At 44.2% G+C, this 16,338-nt stretch overlaps 1 protein-coding gene across 4 annotated transcripts in view; it reads left to right on the top strand.

Annotated features, from left to right (window-relative positions):
• ULK1 (unc-51 like autophagy activating kinase 1) overlaps window positions 1-16,338 on the top strand; it is a 151,488-nt gene that overhangs the window by 103,308 nt on the left and 31,842 nt on the right. For 2 of the 4 annotated variants that reach the window (XM_014572209.3, XM_089775249.1), the window contains exons 13-16: window positions 1,187-1,346; window positions 2,529-2,589; window positions 4,593-4,697; window positions 11,570-11,695. In XM_014572209.3, the coding sequence (XP_014427695.3) occupies window positions 1,187-1,346; window positions 2,529-2,589; window positions 4,593-4,697; window positions 11,570-11,695 (452 nt within the window). The remainder of the gene's footprint in view (window positions 1-1,186; window positions 1,347-2,528; window positions 2,590-4,592; window positions 4,698-11,569; window positions 11,696-16,338) is intronic. The other 2 variants (XM_075898408.2, XM_075898409.2) reach the window with 2 other exon arrangements.

The raw sequence follows: 16,338 nt of genomic DNA, 5'->3' as shown, positions 1-16,338 counted from the left end.
TACTTTGCTGCCTCATTTGCTCATTTGAAATAAGGTCTTTGCTTTCATTGCCTAAAGTTACTGAAAATTGTAACACCTTAGTAATTCAGTCTGTGCCTGTTGCAAGCTCCTGTGTGGTAGAACCTGGGTTGGGGTCCTAAAATGACTTTCTCTCTCCACTAGGCGCACCCCAGTTTGTCTCCATTATGCAGAGCCTGAAGTGAGTGAAGCTTGCATTAATGACACCATCTAGTGTCTCTAGAGCTGCAAGACTCCTAAGAACCAGTACTAGTCATTAATTTACCATCTAGCACTAGTCTGGACAGGTTGACAGCACAATCCACCTTCTTTTGCAGGATGTGAACCTGCCCAGAAGCATGTTCACCAAAGCTGTCTGCTCAGCCCCAGACTTGCCACAGTCAGGTGGGCTCAGAAGAGTGGATCTGAACTTGTCTGCCTCCCCTCATTACTTAACCACTAAAACTTTCCTCTGAAGGGCTGAATATTAACTTGCCAGTAAAGTGACTTTCCCCCAGCTTACTGACTTGAAAGCTTGATTCCAGTGACTGTTGATGAAAGTGGCCTTTTGAACTTCTTTGGTCAGGGCAATAGTGGTGTGATGGGAATGAGAGAGGACAAAGGTGATGACTATTCTTTCTCTAGAGATGTTAAATTTAGTTTAATCAACTAATCAACTAGTTTAGTCAACTCATACACTTAAAAAGCAGAGGCACAGCTCTGATTCCCAGCTCTTGCCTAGTCCCGCTACCCTCCTGTCCCCCACAAAGATGATACTGGGAGGAACTGGCTTTTAAGCCAGCTCCCCCCAGCACTAGCTCCTGCTCCCTCCCTTGCTGAGTCCCCAGTGACCTTAGCCTCCCAGCGCTTCTTTGAAACACTGCAGGGAGCCCGGGATCAGTGATGGAGTCAGTTCCTTCTTTGAGGGACCAGGAGTCTGTCCATCAGGAAAGTCTAAGCAAAGAGTAGTGCCTACCTCAGAGAAATTGTTCCAGGGCACAGTGATGTACCAGTGCCATGTTTTAGCACTCAAAAGAAGTGCTCTTCTGACTTGGATTTCACTTTGAAAGATACTGTTGTTTTTCACTCCGTAAAGGAAGTATCCGAGTGAGTTGGCAGCCCACTCCCATCTATCAGTAAGAGTTTGGGCTGTATTAAAGCCTGTGTTTGTTTTCCTTGCTTTAACCAGTCCTTAGGAGAGATCCAGCAGCTGCGGAAGAAGTCTCTGGTGTCTCCTGCCCAGGACTCCCCTGGTTTTCTGCATGGGTCTAAGGACTCTGCTGAAAGTAGCAGTAAGAATTCCTCCTGTGACACAGATGACTTTGTTATGGTCCCAGCACAGTTGTCAGGTAAGCCAAGCTTTTTGTAGTGTATTTTCCATTTCTGGAAATCCAAAACACTGATAGATGTATGCATTTTGACTGTAAAGAGGGAATGTTTGGGTTCTCCAGACTGAGGAAACATCTAGCACACTGATTGAATTGTAGTACATTCTGTAACTAAATAGCTTCAAAGTAAGGACTTGAAAAGAAGGAATCTTTCAGGACTTGGACCTGAATTGAGCATGAGAACTGAAAAGCGAAGGGAGGAAGAAGCAATGTAGGCTTACAGATGAATGTAGTGCTTGCCCAGGAACTATTTTCATTCCATCCCATCTCAGGCCCTTTGTTTCACACAAGTGCCTTCAATAAATTCTTTCTTCACTTACTCAGAAAGTTGACCTTTTTAAAAATTCTGTCATAAATGTCTCTTATTCTCTGTGTGTGCTTACATACACTTGCTTCACAAATTGCATGTACATTGCAACGTGTTCATATAAACACATGGACATAAAAATAGGACTCTGATTCTGCAGTGGCATGCCTGTTCAGTAGAAGACTGAAGAAGCATGTGTTTCAGGTGCTTTACTGAATTGAACTTGCTCCTTCCCACTGATCTTGCTAACATTTGAACTTTTCTGTAGGTTTGGAAGGTGCGTGTTTGTGTGCATGTACTTAGAGTGTGAAAGAAGAACTCAACATTGCTTTTACTCTCTTTAGTAAAAGGAATATGCGCTGTGTAGTACCGTCTGACACTGAACCACATTTCCAGCATTTTAATTATTTGGCAGGGATGAGCTTTTCTGTGTATCCAACTGCTACTCCACATGGTCAGATAGGAATTTTGCTACTTGGAGTATAGATGTGTTGGAGCCCTACATGCAAAACATGTCACTGTGTTTGCAAAGCAGATAACGGCTTGCACCAAAGGACACATGCTAATGCTTCAAAACACCTCTGTCACGTCTCTGCCCCTTTCCAAAAATACCTCCTGTCAAACCAAATCCTTCAAAGCCTCAGGCCACGGGGATCAGAATAAAACCAGATGCTGACTTCAGTGACTCAGCAAAACAGAGCCTTTAAAGGCTGCTCAGTAATCAAGTTTCTCTCAGTCTTGGAGAAACAGAACATTAAAATCAGTCATTCTGAACATCTAAAAGCTTTTAAGGATATGACCCAAACCTAATGCATTTCTTCACTTTCTTGGCACAGGTGATATAACTGCTGAGGCAGCAGGAGGGAAACCCATCCAGGACAGCCTCATGTACAGCGAGTAAGAGTATTAGCCTGTTAACAATTAGAACGGTTACCCTCTGGAATAGATTCAGCATTTAACTCAACTGAGTTTGAGAAAGATTTTGCTTAATTAACTCTATATTTGAGACCCTATGTTTGCTTCAGTGACACATCTGTCAGTGACCTAGTTGTAACTTATCCTGTTTCATAAGGAACAATGTGAAGATACCACGTATGCAGCAGCCTGGAACCATGTTATAATAGGACTCAGGGTGCCAACAGCCTTGCTGGGTCCCTAGGTAATGTAAAGAGGGGCAGGGACTAAGGTGTCCCCCAGCCCATCAGAGGCTTCCAGACTGGGTCACTTAGCACTGCAGTGGCTATTTAAAGGACCTAAAGCTCTGGTCACTGCTGCTGCCATAGCAGCAGTGGTGACAGTCAGGAGCTCTGGGCCCTTTTAATTGCTGAGCCCTGGGGCAGTTGTCCCCTTTGCTCCCGTCCCCCACATTGGCCTGAATGGGATCCCCAGATATGGGCTGTATTTTTAGCATTGAGAAATCCTTATAATTTTCTTGGCATGTTGGATGAGGACTTTTAGTGACTCGCAGCGATAAAGCAGGGAGGCCAGGGAACTGCTCTCTGATTCCATTCCCAGTGACATACCAGTTTTCATTGGAAGAGGTTTGGGTTGGAACCCAGCCCAACTTGCTGGCAAGCTGTTTTTCCATCAGTCAGGCAAAGTTCCCAAGTCCTTCTCTGTTACCCATATGCAAAGCCTCACTGTAGACTTGCTGTAGCACTAGAATCCATCATGAAGTCAGTAATAGGAACCCTGACCCTTCCCTTCTGTACTCTGCCAGGGAGGAAAAAAAAACTTTCTAGAGAAACCAGGAAGGGAGGGAAAAGTCTTTATCTTAAGAAAACTGGAGGTGACTTGTCCACAGTCCCACAGCCTTGACTTGTGAAGGCAGTGTAGTGTCCTATTTCCTCTGCAGGCCTGTGAGCCAGGAAAGCTGTGTAGTCTTTTGAACTTTGCCACTGACTCATTAGGTGATCTTGAGCAAATCCCTTAGCTTCCCAGTGTCTGGGTTATACCTGCTGTAATGTGGAGGAGTGCTGGGGAGGACATCTTTGAGAACCTTGTATGAAAAGAGGTGCACAAGAGATAAAGGCTGAGGCTACATCTACATTGGCATGATCTTGTGCAAATACTCTTTAAGGCAAGAGTTCTACACTGGCATGTGCCTTTGTGCAAGAGCCTCCGTGCCAGTGTAAACGCTCTCTTGCGCAAGAAAACTCTGATGGCCATTTTAGCCATCAGGCTTTCTTGCGCAAGAAATTCATGTTGCCTGTCTACACTGGCCTCTTGCGCAAGAACAGTTGCACAAGAAGACTTATTCCTGAGCGGGAGCATCATAGTTCTTGCACAAGAAGCACTGATTTCACACATTAGAATGTCAGTGTTCTTGCGCAAGAACTCCCTACCAGGGAAGACAGGCAGCATGTTTTTTCACAAAATCATGCCAATGTAGACACAGCCTGACAGTTTATTACTAGAATAGTGAATAATGCAGTATGTTTGCAGCAGCTGTTGTCATTACTATCTGTTATTGATTTAATCTAACATCCATCTACTGTCACCAAAATTCACTGCTTTCCCAATAATTGGGTTGAAATTTCTTGGTGTTTATTGGAACAGAGCTGAGGGAGAAAGAAGAGTATTTAAAACCAGCCTCCAATTCTTCTTTTAAAAAAAAAAAGATTCTGAGGCCCCAGTTCTCATTTAACTTGAGGCCCTTTTGAACTGAGCAGAAATTACATGTACACCCCTATTAAGGATCTCTTGCAAGAGCAGAAAAGTGGTGGGTGGATGAGTTGTTTCTCCAGGCAGTGCAGAGTTCAGTTAACTTACATTCAGTTATGCATGAAAATAGCATGAAATCTTGCGGGCGGGGTGTAGAGCTGGGGGAGCTATAAGGGGCAGGAAAGCACAGTTGCCTCCTAGGCGCCAACTAAATGGTTTCTATTTGTCTTTTCCAGGAGCTCACTGGTAACTTCAGCAGCTGTGGAAAGCCGGGGAAGAACACCCTCTCCTTCACCCCCTTACAGCACTTCTCCCAGCCCGGCAAGGTCAGAAGGAAGATGGTGAGATTATTAATTCCAAATTAGGCCTTGATCTAACTCAGTGGTGGGCAGCCTGTGGCCCAAGAGCTGCATGAGGCCCATTGGGGTTATATTTATAAACATTTTGTTTGCTGTTGCCTACATTCCATGGGTTTCAATCTGTGTCATTTTTTCCCTTTTGGTATTACTGAAGTGACACCCACATAAAGCAGGGGCCTGTGAAGTGAGGTACATGCTGAATGCACACATTGACAGAGCCCAGTGCTCCCTCTGCATACCATCAAAGCACAGTTATGGTTCAGTCAGCACTCCCTGCAAATTCTAGGTACGCAAGCACAAGTAGCAAAACTACCCTATGCTGGGAGACCATCTTTTTACAATAATCTTGCAACTCACTGAGGTGAAGGAGGGCCACTCATGCAGCCCTCAACCTATGGGTTGCCCATCACTGAGCTAACTCCCACTGAAATAAAGGAATCTTTTCACCAATGTTAATTTGGAGGTGGGGGTCAGAAACTCACAGTCAAGCTTGGCCTTGAATTAAAGGGCAACACTTACAGCGATTTTTTAAAAAAATAATGAGTCCTGGGTGTGGAGTCTGAACTCCTCAAAGGCATTCCCTCCTCCCCAGAAAGGCGAGGGGAAAAGGAAGCTGAACTGGATTTAACCTTCATTCTGGAGGTCAGCATGTGACCTTAGCTCCCATCCAGAACATTAGTAATACAACAAAAGCATGAGTCTGAGTGCAAGCTTTAACCCATTGGTGAAAGTTCCCCTCGTGGGTCCAGTCCACAGAGCGTACAAGTGTTGCAGCTAGAGAAGTAGGCTTTTTAGCTCAGGCTGTAGTCACTCAGGGTATGTCTACACTACCCCGCTAGTTCGAACTAGGGGGGTAATGTATGCATACCGAACTTGCTAATGAAGCCCGGGATTTGAATTTCCCGGGCTTCATTAGCATAAAGCCGGCACCGCCATTTTTAAAAGCCGGCTAGTGCGAACCCCGTGCCGCGCGGCTACATGCGGCACTGGCTAGATAGTTCGAACTTCGTAGCCATTCCGAACTATCGTTCCACGAGGAGTACAGATAGTTCGGAATGGCTACGAAGTTCGAACTATCTAGCCCGTGCCGCGTGTAGCCGCACGGCACGGGGTTCGCACTAGCGGGCTTTAAAAAATGGCGGCGCCGGCTTTATGCTAATGAAGCCTGGGAAATTCAAATCCCGGGCTTCATTAGCAAGTTCGGTATGCATACATTACCCCGCTCGTTCGAACTAGCGGGGTAGTGTAAACATACCCTCAGGCTTTTAGCCCTGGTTCAGTCCCCAGGGTGCCAGCACATCAACCAAAAGCACAGCTTTTGCTGGGACTTTTCCAATACCACCATGTTTTGGAAAAGGCTCCTCAGTCACTTAGAGCTTGTGAAAAGGGCTTGAAAAGGGCTCCTCAGTCACTTAGAGCTTGTGTGTAGCTGGCTTGCATTTGGCAAGGGAGTGATTTTTATTTATCTTTGAGGAGCAGGAAGAAAAGGCGATTGTATTTAAATAGAGGGAAAGGGCAGCACCACTTCCCTGCCCTTTCCTGCAGGTTGCTTCCCTGTTGGGTCCTGCAGTCAAAGAAGGAAGCTGGACTGGCTCAGATATTTTGGGTCCGCATAAGGCACATCTCCCATCCAGGAAGGGTCAGTCTTGCTGCGAGATAAAGCTGTTCAGTTTGTAGTGATGAACTGTGGGAGGTGTTTGTATAACTGGCTTGGCAGTAGGGAACAGCAGTGTTGTCAGATCTTCCCCCTTTGGACATAGTATGATGGGTTTGGGCTATGCCCCTGGGTCCTGTGCTTCTTGGTGCAGTGCTTTTGTGTGCCTCAGAGGCTCACTGTGTCCCTTCCACTGCCAAGGAGGCAAAGGTACCTCACTCCAAGAGCCCTTTTATTATCGGCCAGTCAGGGATTTGGAGGTCAGCCCCGCTAATAGTCCAAGGGTTCTTTCCTGGCTGGCAGCCCACCAGATGGGAGTGTGTTGGAAGAACCCAGTCCCAACCCCTTGCTCTGGGTTCCAGCCCAGGACCTTATGTAATAGCCATGAGTGTGGCTGTGAGACCTGGTCCTTGCCCCCACTGAATGACAGCCCTCCCTGGGCCACTTCCCCAACCGCTCCCTGGGTACATCCTCCCTTGCTTCTTGAAACAGGCCCTTTTAGCTTGTGGCCTACAATGCTTGCTTTTGCTCTGCCTCACCTCGCCTCTGGTCCATCCCTTTTCTCTTTCCCCCTGTCTTGCCTTAGGGAAGGTTTTTATTGTGTGCCCATAGGCCTTAATTGGCAGCAGGTATTCTAATTAGGTTTCACTACAGGCTGACTCCAAATGGACTTCAGGTGCCCATCTGGCCTAATGGCTGAGCAGCAGTCTCTGGCAACCTATTCAGGGAACACAAAACCACACAACCATCTCTCTGGGTATGTCTACACTACCCTCCTAGTTCGAACTAGGAGGGTAATGTATGCATACCGCACTTGCTAATGAAGCCCGGGATTTGAATTTCCCGGGCTTCATTAGCATAAGCGGGGAGCCGCCATTTTTAAATCCCCGCTGCTTCGAACCCCGTGTAGCGCGGCTACACGGGGCTCGAACTAGGTAGTTCGGACTAGGGTGCCTATTCCGAACTACCGGTACACCTCGTTTCACGAGGAGTAACGGTAGTTCGGAATAGGACCCTAGTCCGAACTACCTAGTTCGAGCCCCGTGTAGCCGCGCTACACGGGGTTCGAAGCAGCGGGGATTTAAAAATGGCGGCTCCCCGCTTATGCTAATGAAGCCCGGGAAATTCAAATCCCGGGCTTCATTAGCAAGTGCGGTATGCATACATTACCCCGCTAGTTCGAACTAGCGGGGTAGTGTAGACATACCCTCTGGCTACGTCTACACTGGTAGCTTCTTGCGCAAGAACTCTTTTGCGGAAGAGTTCTTGTGCAAAAACTCTTCCAGAAGAGAGCATCTGCACTGGCATGTGCTTTTGTGCAAGAGATGTGCTTTTGCGCAAGAGCATCCATGCCAGTGTAGATGCTCTCTTGCACAAGAAAGCTCCGATGGCCATTTTAACCATAGGGCTTTCTTGCACAAGAAATTCATCTTGCCTGTCTACACTGGCCTCTTGCGCAAGAACAGTTGTACAAAAGGGCTTATTCCTGAGTGGGAGCGTCAAAGTTCTGGCGCAAGAAGCACTGATTTCATACATTAGAACGTCAGTTTACTTGCGCAAGAACACGTGGCCAGTGTAGACAGGCAGCAAGTTTTTGCGCAAGAGCGACCACTTTTGTGCAAGATCGCGCCAGTGTAGACACAGCCTCTGTGTATCCGTCCTCCACCAGACTTCTGCATCCCCCTGCCACAATAGGTTCCAATCCATTGACTGCACAAGAAGTCTGATTTGACTTCAAGGTGGCCCATTTCCATAAGGACCATCATACTGCCTCTGCTCTGAGTAAGAGCAGGACTTTTGTGTCAACCCGGCACTTTTTATGGGTGGGAAAATAACACAAAATGTTAGAGAAGTCCCACCCTTGCATGTGTGAAAATACTCCTCTCCCAGAGAGAGCCCACAATTATGTGCCATTGCTTAAACTCCTATGAAACTGGGGGAGAAATACACCTCAGAGCCTTGCTAAGATGATGGAACTAATTGGCAGGCATGTAGCACAGCTGTGTTTAACTTCATGAGATTTCTCATGCAGTCACCTGCTAAGCTTTTTAGCAGTTCATTATTTAACTGATTCATGTGCAGCCATGGGATCAGTCTTCATTAAAGGACTTGGCTTCATTCTAAAGAACAGTGGGCAATAATGCACAGACAGTCACTGTAAATGCTGGCTTGCTTTTTGCTGTGCTCTCTTTCCACCAAATCAGGATGCCGGAGTCCCATTGACATCGAAAGTGTAAAATGACTGCTCTGCCATTTCACTATCCCACACACTCATTCCTAAAGCCAGCAGAGTCAATAGACTCCATGGGCCTCTGGGCAACTTGGGGGAGTTGCTTCACTCTCCTGGAAGGGCCAGAGCTGCTCAGAGCATTGTGCAACACCTTCCCACAGACCTTAATGCTGCTTGGAGTGTGTGGCATGGCACTCCAGCAGCAATTTAAAGGGCCCGGGACTCTGGCTGCTGCTACTGTGGCAGCAGCAGTGGCCGAAGCTTTAGGCCTCTTTGACTCACCAGGCCCTAGGGGCAGTTACTCTCTTCTCCCTCTCCCTTCGGCGACCCTGCCAATTGCTTCTTTGGAACAGGTCTCAGTCCCTGTGTGCTTCTATGGAGAAATCTACCCTTCCAGGAAGGGGAAGAGATCAGTGTAATATAGGAAGAGAGCCTCCAACCCAGCCCAACAAAGTGGAGGAGGCCAAGCACCCTCTGAAGATGCTTCTGAGCTAGTCCTACCAGGGTGTCTTTTCACCCTACTCAAACATAGGCTCTGCTGATGCATGATGATCCATTGGCTGGCTTTTCCCTCTCCTTTTGGCACCACTTGTTAGCAGGTGATATCTTTCCCTTTGTTTGTGCCTCTAGTCTTGCAATTAGCATTTCACCTTCCTCCGCTGCCCCTCCCTGCAGCCTTGGACACTGCCCAAGTGAGTCAGATAACAGAGGCTGTTTGAGATTGGCTGGTAGTGGAGTGTTTGTCTCTAGATGTCACTGTGCTCTCGGGAACTATGCTCCTGAAAGTCAACCAGAATGTCACCTGACTATGATTAACCCATATTAAATGCAAGGGTTGGGGTCTTTTTCTCCCCGCTCACTTCCCTATTGAAGATGCAGTCTAAAATTGTGTCTGTGTACTTCTTTGGATGTATCCCAAAGTAATGAGTTTAATGCCACCTTAGCTACATATTTAGCTACAGCTAGTTAACTGAAATCTCTTTCCTTCTTGATCTGTTGGGCTTTGGGAATTTCTGGATGCCTGTGGATTGAAAGCTGTTTCCAATGTCCAACACATGCTAGGTTCAGGTTTAGTTACCAGCTATTAGTTGTCTTGGCCATTTGGTCAGTTCCCTGTATGTAAGGTACATGTGTCCTCCTGTTTACAGCATATCAGCCATATGGAATAGGGATGTTAATAATTAACCAGTTTTGTTAGCCTTTAAAGTGCTACCAGACTATTTGTTGTTTTTTTAAGTTTATCCTGTACAAACTAACTCATCTACCCCCTGAAGCAATTTCAGAGGGATAGTCAAATTAGTCTGTAACAGGAAAAACTTAAAAAACAACGAAAAGTCTAGTAGCACCTTAAAGACTAACAAAACGTGTAGATGGTATCATGAGCTTGAAGTGGGTTGTTCATGGTAAGTAGGTCACTTCTACATCTTCCAGTTTTGCAAGAGCATCTTTTTCAGCCCCCTGGTGCTGCTCAAGCGGTGAGTGACTTCCTCCTGGGCTATGGACCATGTCCTGGAAATCTGCCAATAAGCAATAGCATATAGGCATTGCCAAACATTTTCACTGCCAACTACATGATATAGTTGGCTTTTGTGCAAAGCACCTTTTGCCTTTACATTTTTTGGTGGCTATATAAAACAACAGCTCTAGTTTCTTTTTTTAATTCTCAGTTTGTTTTGTTTCATCTTTCTTCTTTGCTGGTATTAAGCACTTTTGCTGTGGATTATGTCCAGGACACAGTGTGGGTCACCTCCCTTTAAGAGATAGATCCAGATTCCCTATAGGCAATGTTTTTATGTGCCAGACTGAAGAAGAGAGAAGACTACAGAAACCTCCATCACTTATAAAATCTTCCTATAGCCATGCAATAGCTACATATTCAGTGTTTGCTGCAGTAAGTGACACTTCCATGGCAATTAATCCTGGAATTCCCTGAAGACTTTGGGAAAGGATTTTAGGAAGCTACTTAGTTTAATCACACAGTGGTGTGGTTTCATAGTTTTGTACAGTGTAGCAGGCAAGCAAGGAATAATGGAGAAAACTGCCACCTGAAAGGGATAAGTTTTGGAGCCTGATCCATGTAGCTTGTTTGGACTTAAGTAGACAGCAGTCTGTGATTTGCAGAATGAATCTAAAGCCAGGTCTATGCTGTCAAAAAAAAAAAATCAAAACAAGATACGCAACTCCAGCTATGTGAATTGCATAGCTGCAGTCAACATATCTTGCATCAATTTTCTGCGGTGGCCCCATAACGGGAGAGTCGATGGGAGAAACACTCCCATCTACTTCCTTTAACTCCTGGCAACATCTGGACTGACAGGGGCACCCTCAGCATTCAGTTTAGCAGGTCTTTACTACTCCCACTAAATCGAACCCCAGAAGATTGATCACCAGAGTGTGATCATCTGGTAAGTAGAGACATGGCCTAAGACACTCATCTCCTCTTGATCCCAGTTGGAATTCTGCATGCATGTATAGTGAAGAGGCCACTTACAATTTCTTCTCCAGGAGGTGCCTCCCTACACTTAGTTTACTTGCAGATGTGCTCATTTTCTAAGGACTATGTGTTTGCCTTGGAATGCTGAGACTCATGGAGATGCCATTTCTTTGGCAATGACATTGTATGAATCAGATGTAGCTTTGGGCAACAAATGATGCTTTGCCAACATCCTTTGTGATCAAGGCCTTTATTCAAGGATGTGCTTCATAGCTGAGGATCTGAGGCAGCTAGTGGGTGTGGTGAATCATGTGACTAATACAGTCTGTGGGAAGGCAGTCTGAATGAGGAAAAAGAGATGAGTGGTTTGGGGAAGTATGAAGAGGCCCTTCCTTTAAAGAGATGGCTTTGATATAAGAGCATGTAAACTCACAACCTGAGAAGAGGAGCAAGATGGATGCTTTCCTGCAGCCAGTGACTCATTAAACACTCTCTCCTCACAAGAGTCTTTTTTTTTTTTTTTTTCAATTCCACAGCCAGCAAGGCCAGTTGTCCAGCAGCAAGTACAAGCACTCTGTCCCCATCCCAGTCCCAACGCAAATCCACAATTACCAGCGGATTGAACAGAACCTTCAGTCTCCCAATCAACACACTTCGCCACAGTAAGTGCTGAGTTGAGGGGAGGAGCCAGTGACATTTCCTGCACTGCTTATTTCAAAAGATCCATATGATCCATCTCCATCAATAGTAAAATCTATTTGCGACCAAGCACTGTAACATATTATGATTTTCAAAGACATACTTAGTTATTTGTCTCCTCTCAAATTTCAGTAGGAGTTGGGTATCAAACTCTTCCCTTCCTGGCAGATCAGTCTCTCTGATGGATATCCCAGGGAAAATGGTTTTTAATTTGGCACATGGCTAAAACTTATAGACATTTTTGGTCAAACTATTGAAAATACAGTTGAAATTAATTTTTCTAATAATCTGTTTACATGTTTAGTCACATCACAAAGAAATGTGTCCTGTGTGACACCATCATGTTAAGGTGATAAGAACATAAGAACGGCTGTACTGGATCAGACCAAAGGTCCATGTAGCCCAGTATCCTGTCTGCCAACAGTGGCCAGCACCAGGTGCCCCAGAGAGGATGGACCGAAGACCGTGATCAAGCGATTTGTTTCCTGCCATCCCTCTCCAGCCTCTGACAAACAGAGGCCAAGGACACCATTTTATCCCCAGGCTAATAGCCTTTTATGGACCTAACCTCCATGAAATTATCTAGCTTCTCTTTAAACTCTATTATAGTCCTAGCCTTCACAGCCTCCTCTGGCAAGGAGTTCCAGAGGCTGACTACATGATGTGTGAAGAAGAACTTTCTTTTATTAGTTTTAAACCTGCTACCCATTAATTTCATTTGGTGTCCTCTAGTTCTTCTATTTAGGGAACTAATAAATAACTTTTCTTTATTGGCCCTCTCCACACCACTCATGATTTTATATATCTCTATCATATCCCCCCTCAGTCTCCTCTTTTCTAAACTGAAAAGTCCCAGTCGCTTTAACCTTTTCTCATATGGGACCCGTTCCAGACCCCTAATCATTTTAGTTGCCCTTTTCTGAACCCTTTCCAAGGTCAAAATATCTTTTTTGAGGTGAGGAGACCACATCTGTACACAGTATTCAAGATGTGGGCGTACCATAGTTTTATACAGGGGCAGTAAGATATTCTGGGTCTTATTTTCTATCCCTTTCTTAATAATTCCTAGCATCCTATTTGACTTTTTGACCGCCACTGCACACTATGTGGAAGTTTTCAGAGAACTGTCTACGATAACTCCAAGATCTCTTTCCTGATTTGTTGTAGCCAAATTAGCCCCCATAATACTGTACGTATAGTTGGGGTTATTTTTCCCGATGTGCATTACTTTACACTTATCCACATTAAAATTCATTTGCCATTTTGTTGCCCAGTCACTTAGCTTGGTGAGATCTTCTTGAAGTCCCTCACAGTCTGCTTCTGTCTTGACTATCCTAAACAGTTTGGTATCATCTGCAAACTTTACTACCTCACTGCTTACCCCTTTCTCCAGATCATTTATGAATAAGTTGAAAAGGATTGGTCCCAGGACTGACCCTTGGGGGACACCACTAGTTACCCCTCTCCAATCTGAAAATTTACCATTTATTCCTACCCTTTGTTTCCTGTCTTTTAACCAGTTCTCAATCCAAGAAAGGACCTTCCCTCTTATCCCATGGCCATGAAATTTACACAAGAGCCTTTGGTGAGGGACCTTGTCAAAGGCCTTCTGAAAATCCAAGTATACTATATCTACTGGATTCCCCTTGTCCGCATGTTTGTTAACCCCTTCAAAGAACTCCAATAGATTAGTAAGACAGGATTTCCCTTTACAGAAACCATGTTGACTTTTGTCCAACAAATTATGTTCTTCTACATGCCTCACAATTTTATTCTTTACTATTATTTCGACTAATTTGCCTGGTACTGAAGTTAGACTTACTGGTCTGTAATTGCCAGGAACGCCTCTAGAGCCCTTTTTAAATATTGGTGTCACGTTGGCTACCTTCCAGTCACTAAGTACGGAAGCCGATTTAAAGGATAGGTTACAAACCACAGATAATAGCTCAGCAGTTTCCCATTTGAGTTCTTTTAGAACCCTTGGATGAATGCCATCTGGTTCCAGAGATTTGTTAACATTAAGTTTTTCTATTTGTTCCACAACCTCCTCCAATGACTCTTCAATCCGGGACAGTTCCTCAGATTCATCACCCACAAAGGACGGTGCAGATTTGGGAATCTCCCCAACATCCTCAGCCATGAAGACTGAAGCAAAGAAATCATTTAGTTTCTCCGCAATGGCTTTTATCATCCTTGATTGCTCCTTTTATAGCTCAATCATCTAGGGGACCCACAGGTTTTTTAGCAGGCTTTCTGCTTCTAATGTACTTAAAAAACATTTTGTTATTTCTTTTTGAGTTTTTGGCTAGCTGCTCCTCAATATTTTTTTTTGCTTTTCTTATTACACTTTTACACTTGATTTGACAGTTTTTATGTTCCTTTCTATTTATCTCACTAGGATTGGACTTCCACTTCTTAAAAGATACCTTTTTGTCCCTCACTGCTTCTTTTACAAGGTGGTTAAGCCACGGTGACTCTTTTTTAGGTCTCTTGCTATGTTTTTAAATTTGGGGTATACATTTAAGTTGGGCCTCTATTATGGTGTCTTGAAAAAGTTTCCATGCAACTTTCAGGGATTTGGATCTAATCACTGTGCCTTTTAATTTCTGTTTAACTAACCTCCTCACCTTGGTGCAACATAATTATGCCTGCGCAATTCATGCCTGTGAGGTGTAGAGCACAGATGAGGGAACAAATCAGGATGAACCGGATATTAGTCTTGGACCATGGGAGTGATGCCTTGCATACTACATAGATGGATCACACCTCTGAGGAGCTCTTGGTTTCTGTCTGCTGAGATTGCCACATACACTTTAGACTTACATACTTGTCCAGTGAGTTAACTATGGCCCTCTCCATCAAAGGCCAATTGAAAGGAGAGCCATACAGGAAATATGACTTAAAGAAAGTCCCTGTATCAGAGGTGGAATATGTTCAGATTATTGACAAATTGCAGTGTATAAGCAGCAAGCAAAGAACCAAGTTTCCAAAGAATTATGACTTACTGCCAAGGTGAGGAGTTTTTTTTAATGTTTACATTCATTAGAGTTAGCTGCCAAGAAGCTTCCATCTGTTTTTGTAAAGGCTGAAAACATTGGAGATGTTATAAGTCAGTCTAACCTAAATAGAAGCCAACAAATTTTACCTTCTGGACAAACACCTTTAGATGTCCCATATTTCTGGAGCAGACCTTGGTCAAACTGTTGAGAGTTAATCATGAGAAAATAATTTACCATCAGGTATCATAATCCTTGTCCACAAAGTCAAGGATCTGGAAAATTTGCAGATATAAAAAGCATCCCTCTCATGGCACTCCTGTGACAGATATCAGGCTTGGAATTGCTGGTTCAGATTCAAAAACCACAGTCTACCAATCTGGGATGAAAGTATCATATTAGGATGCCTACTTGAGCATGGGTACAGTGAAGAACATCTAAGAAACTTCATGCAGAGCAGCATCTTTTGTCTTTCGGATGGCCTGGTGCTCGACAAATTTGTTTCTTTCCCCATGCAAGTAGGGGCATCATACATCCTCCAAAGACAGAAGGAAAAGTTCAACAAAATAAAAGCTGTAATTGGGATTCTAGTTACCTATCATACTTACAGTGACCCTAATGGCTGGTCTTCCTTATCAGTCATTTGATCATATGTCTTAATCTTAAAGTTTCAGACCCAAATTTCACTCTGTTACTTGCTCAGAATTCTCACAGATGTCCGTGAAAATTGACTGCCAGGTATCTAGGCGGGCCAAATTTGACCATTTTACCAAATGCCCTAGGACCATGTGATTTAAACAGACTAAAAGTTGAATCAGTTAATAAGATCATTTGCTGTTTATTTGAGTAGAGACTCGATGTGGTAGTGATAGCAATGAGTTAATTTGCATGTATCTGTTCTCTGTTTGCTAATTCCATCTCTTGAGTGCTTCCAGGTCTCTGAGCAACTTCAAGCAGCTGTCATTTTTAAACTGTTTCCTTTTCATGGTCCAAATGTAGACTATCCCCTTTAAATTCATGCTGGAACAGGGTCAGGGTAGAGTATGTTCAGTCCTGAACCAATGATAATCTTGAAATCTGATATCTAAAAATCTATCTGGACTATACACCTTCAATGTATCCCAATAAGGAGTCTGGGAATTTTTCTCCATGCTGGGCTGCTCTTTGGTGAATGTATAATTTTTATATAATTTTTGAGAGGTGGGTGCAGTGCATAATTTTATTTCAAGTCCAGGTCAGTTGAAAGATCCTAGATTAAGGATGTAAAATCTGATTTACTTGGATAACTGGTTAAATGTAATGTTTAAACCAGTTGACTGATTAAATGGGGAACAGGCAAGCTGGAGTAGTCTCCCCCACCAACTGGCTGGCTAAAGTGCTCCTGCCTGCACAGGTCCTGCAGGGCTGGAGCAGACCAGTTAATCAGAATCAGTAAGACTCACCCATTAAGAGGTGAGGCTTACTGATTAACCAGTTAACCATTCCTATCCTAAGTCTATAAATTTGGAATATCAGGACTTACAGAAAAACTATTTTAGAGTATTTTATGGGCAGTTTAAAAGCCAGGAAAGTACCAATACATATTTTAAATCTTGCTCCACTTAAAGCAT

The sequence above is a fragment of the Pelodiscus sinensis genome, chromosome Z (assembly GCF_052426305.1).
Source record: "Pelodiscus sinensis isolate ZL-2025 chromosome Z, ASM5242630v1, whole genome shotgun sequence".
Classification (NCBI taxonomy): domain Eukaryota; kingdom Metazoa; phylum Chordata; order Testudines; family Trionychidae; genus Pelodiscus; species Pelodiscus sinensis.
Note: the sequence above shows the minus strand (reverse complement) of the source record. Positions and strands in the feature narration are given on the sequence as shown.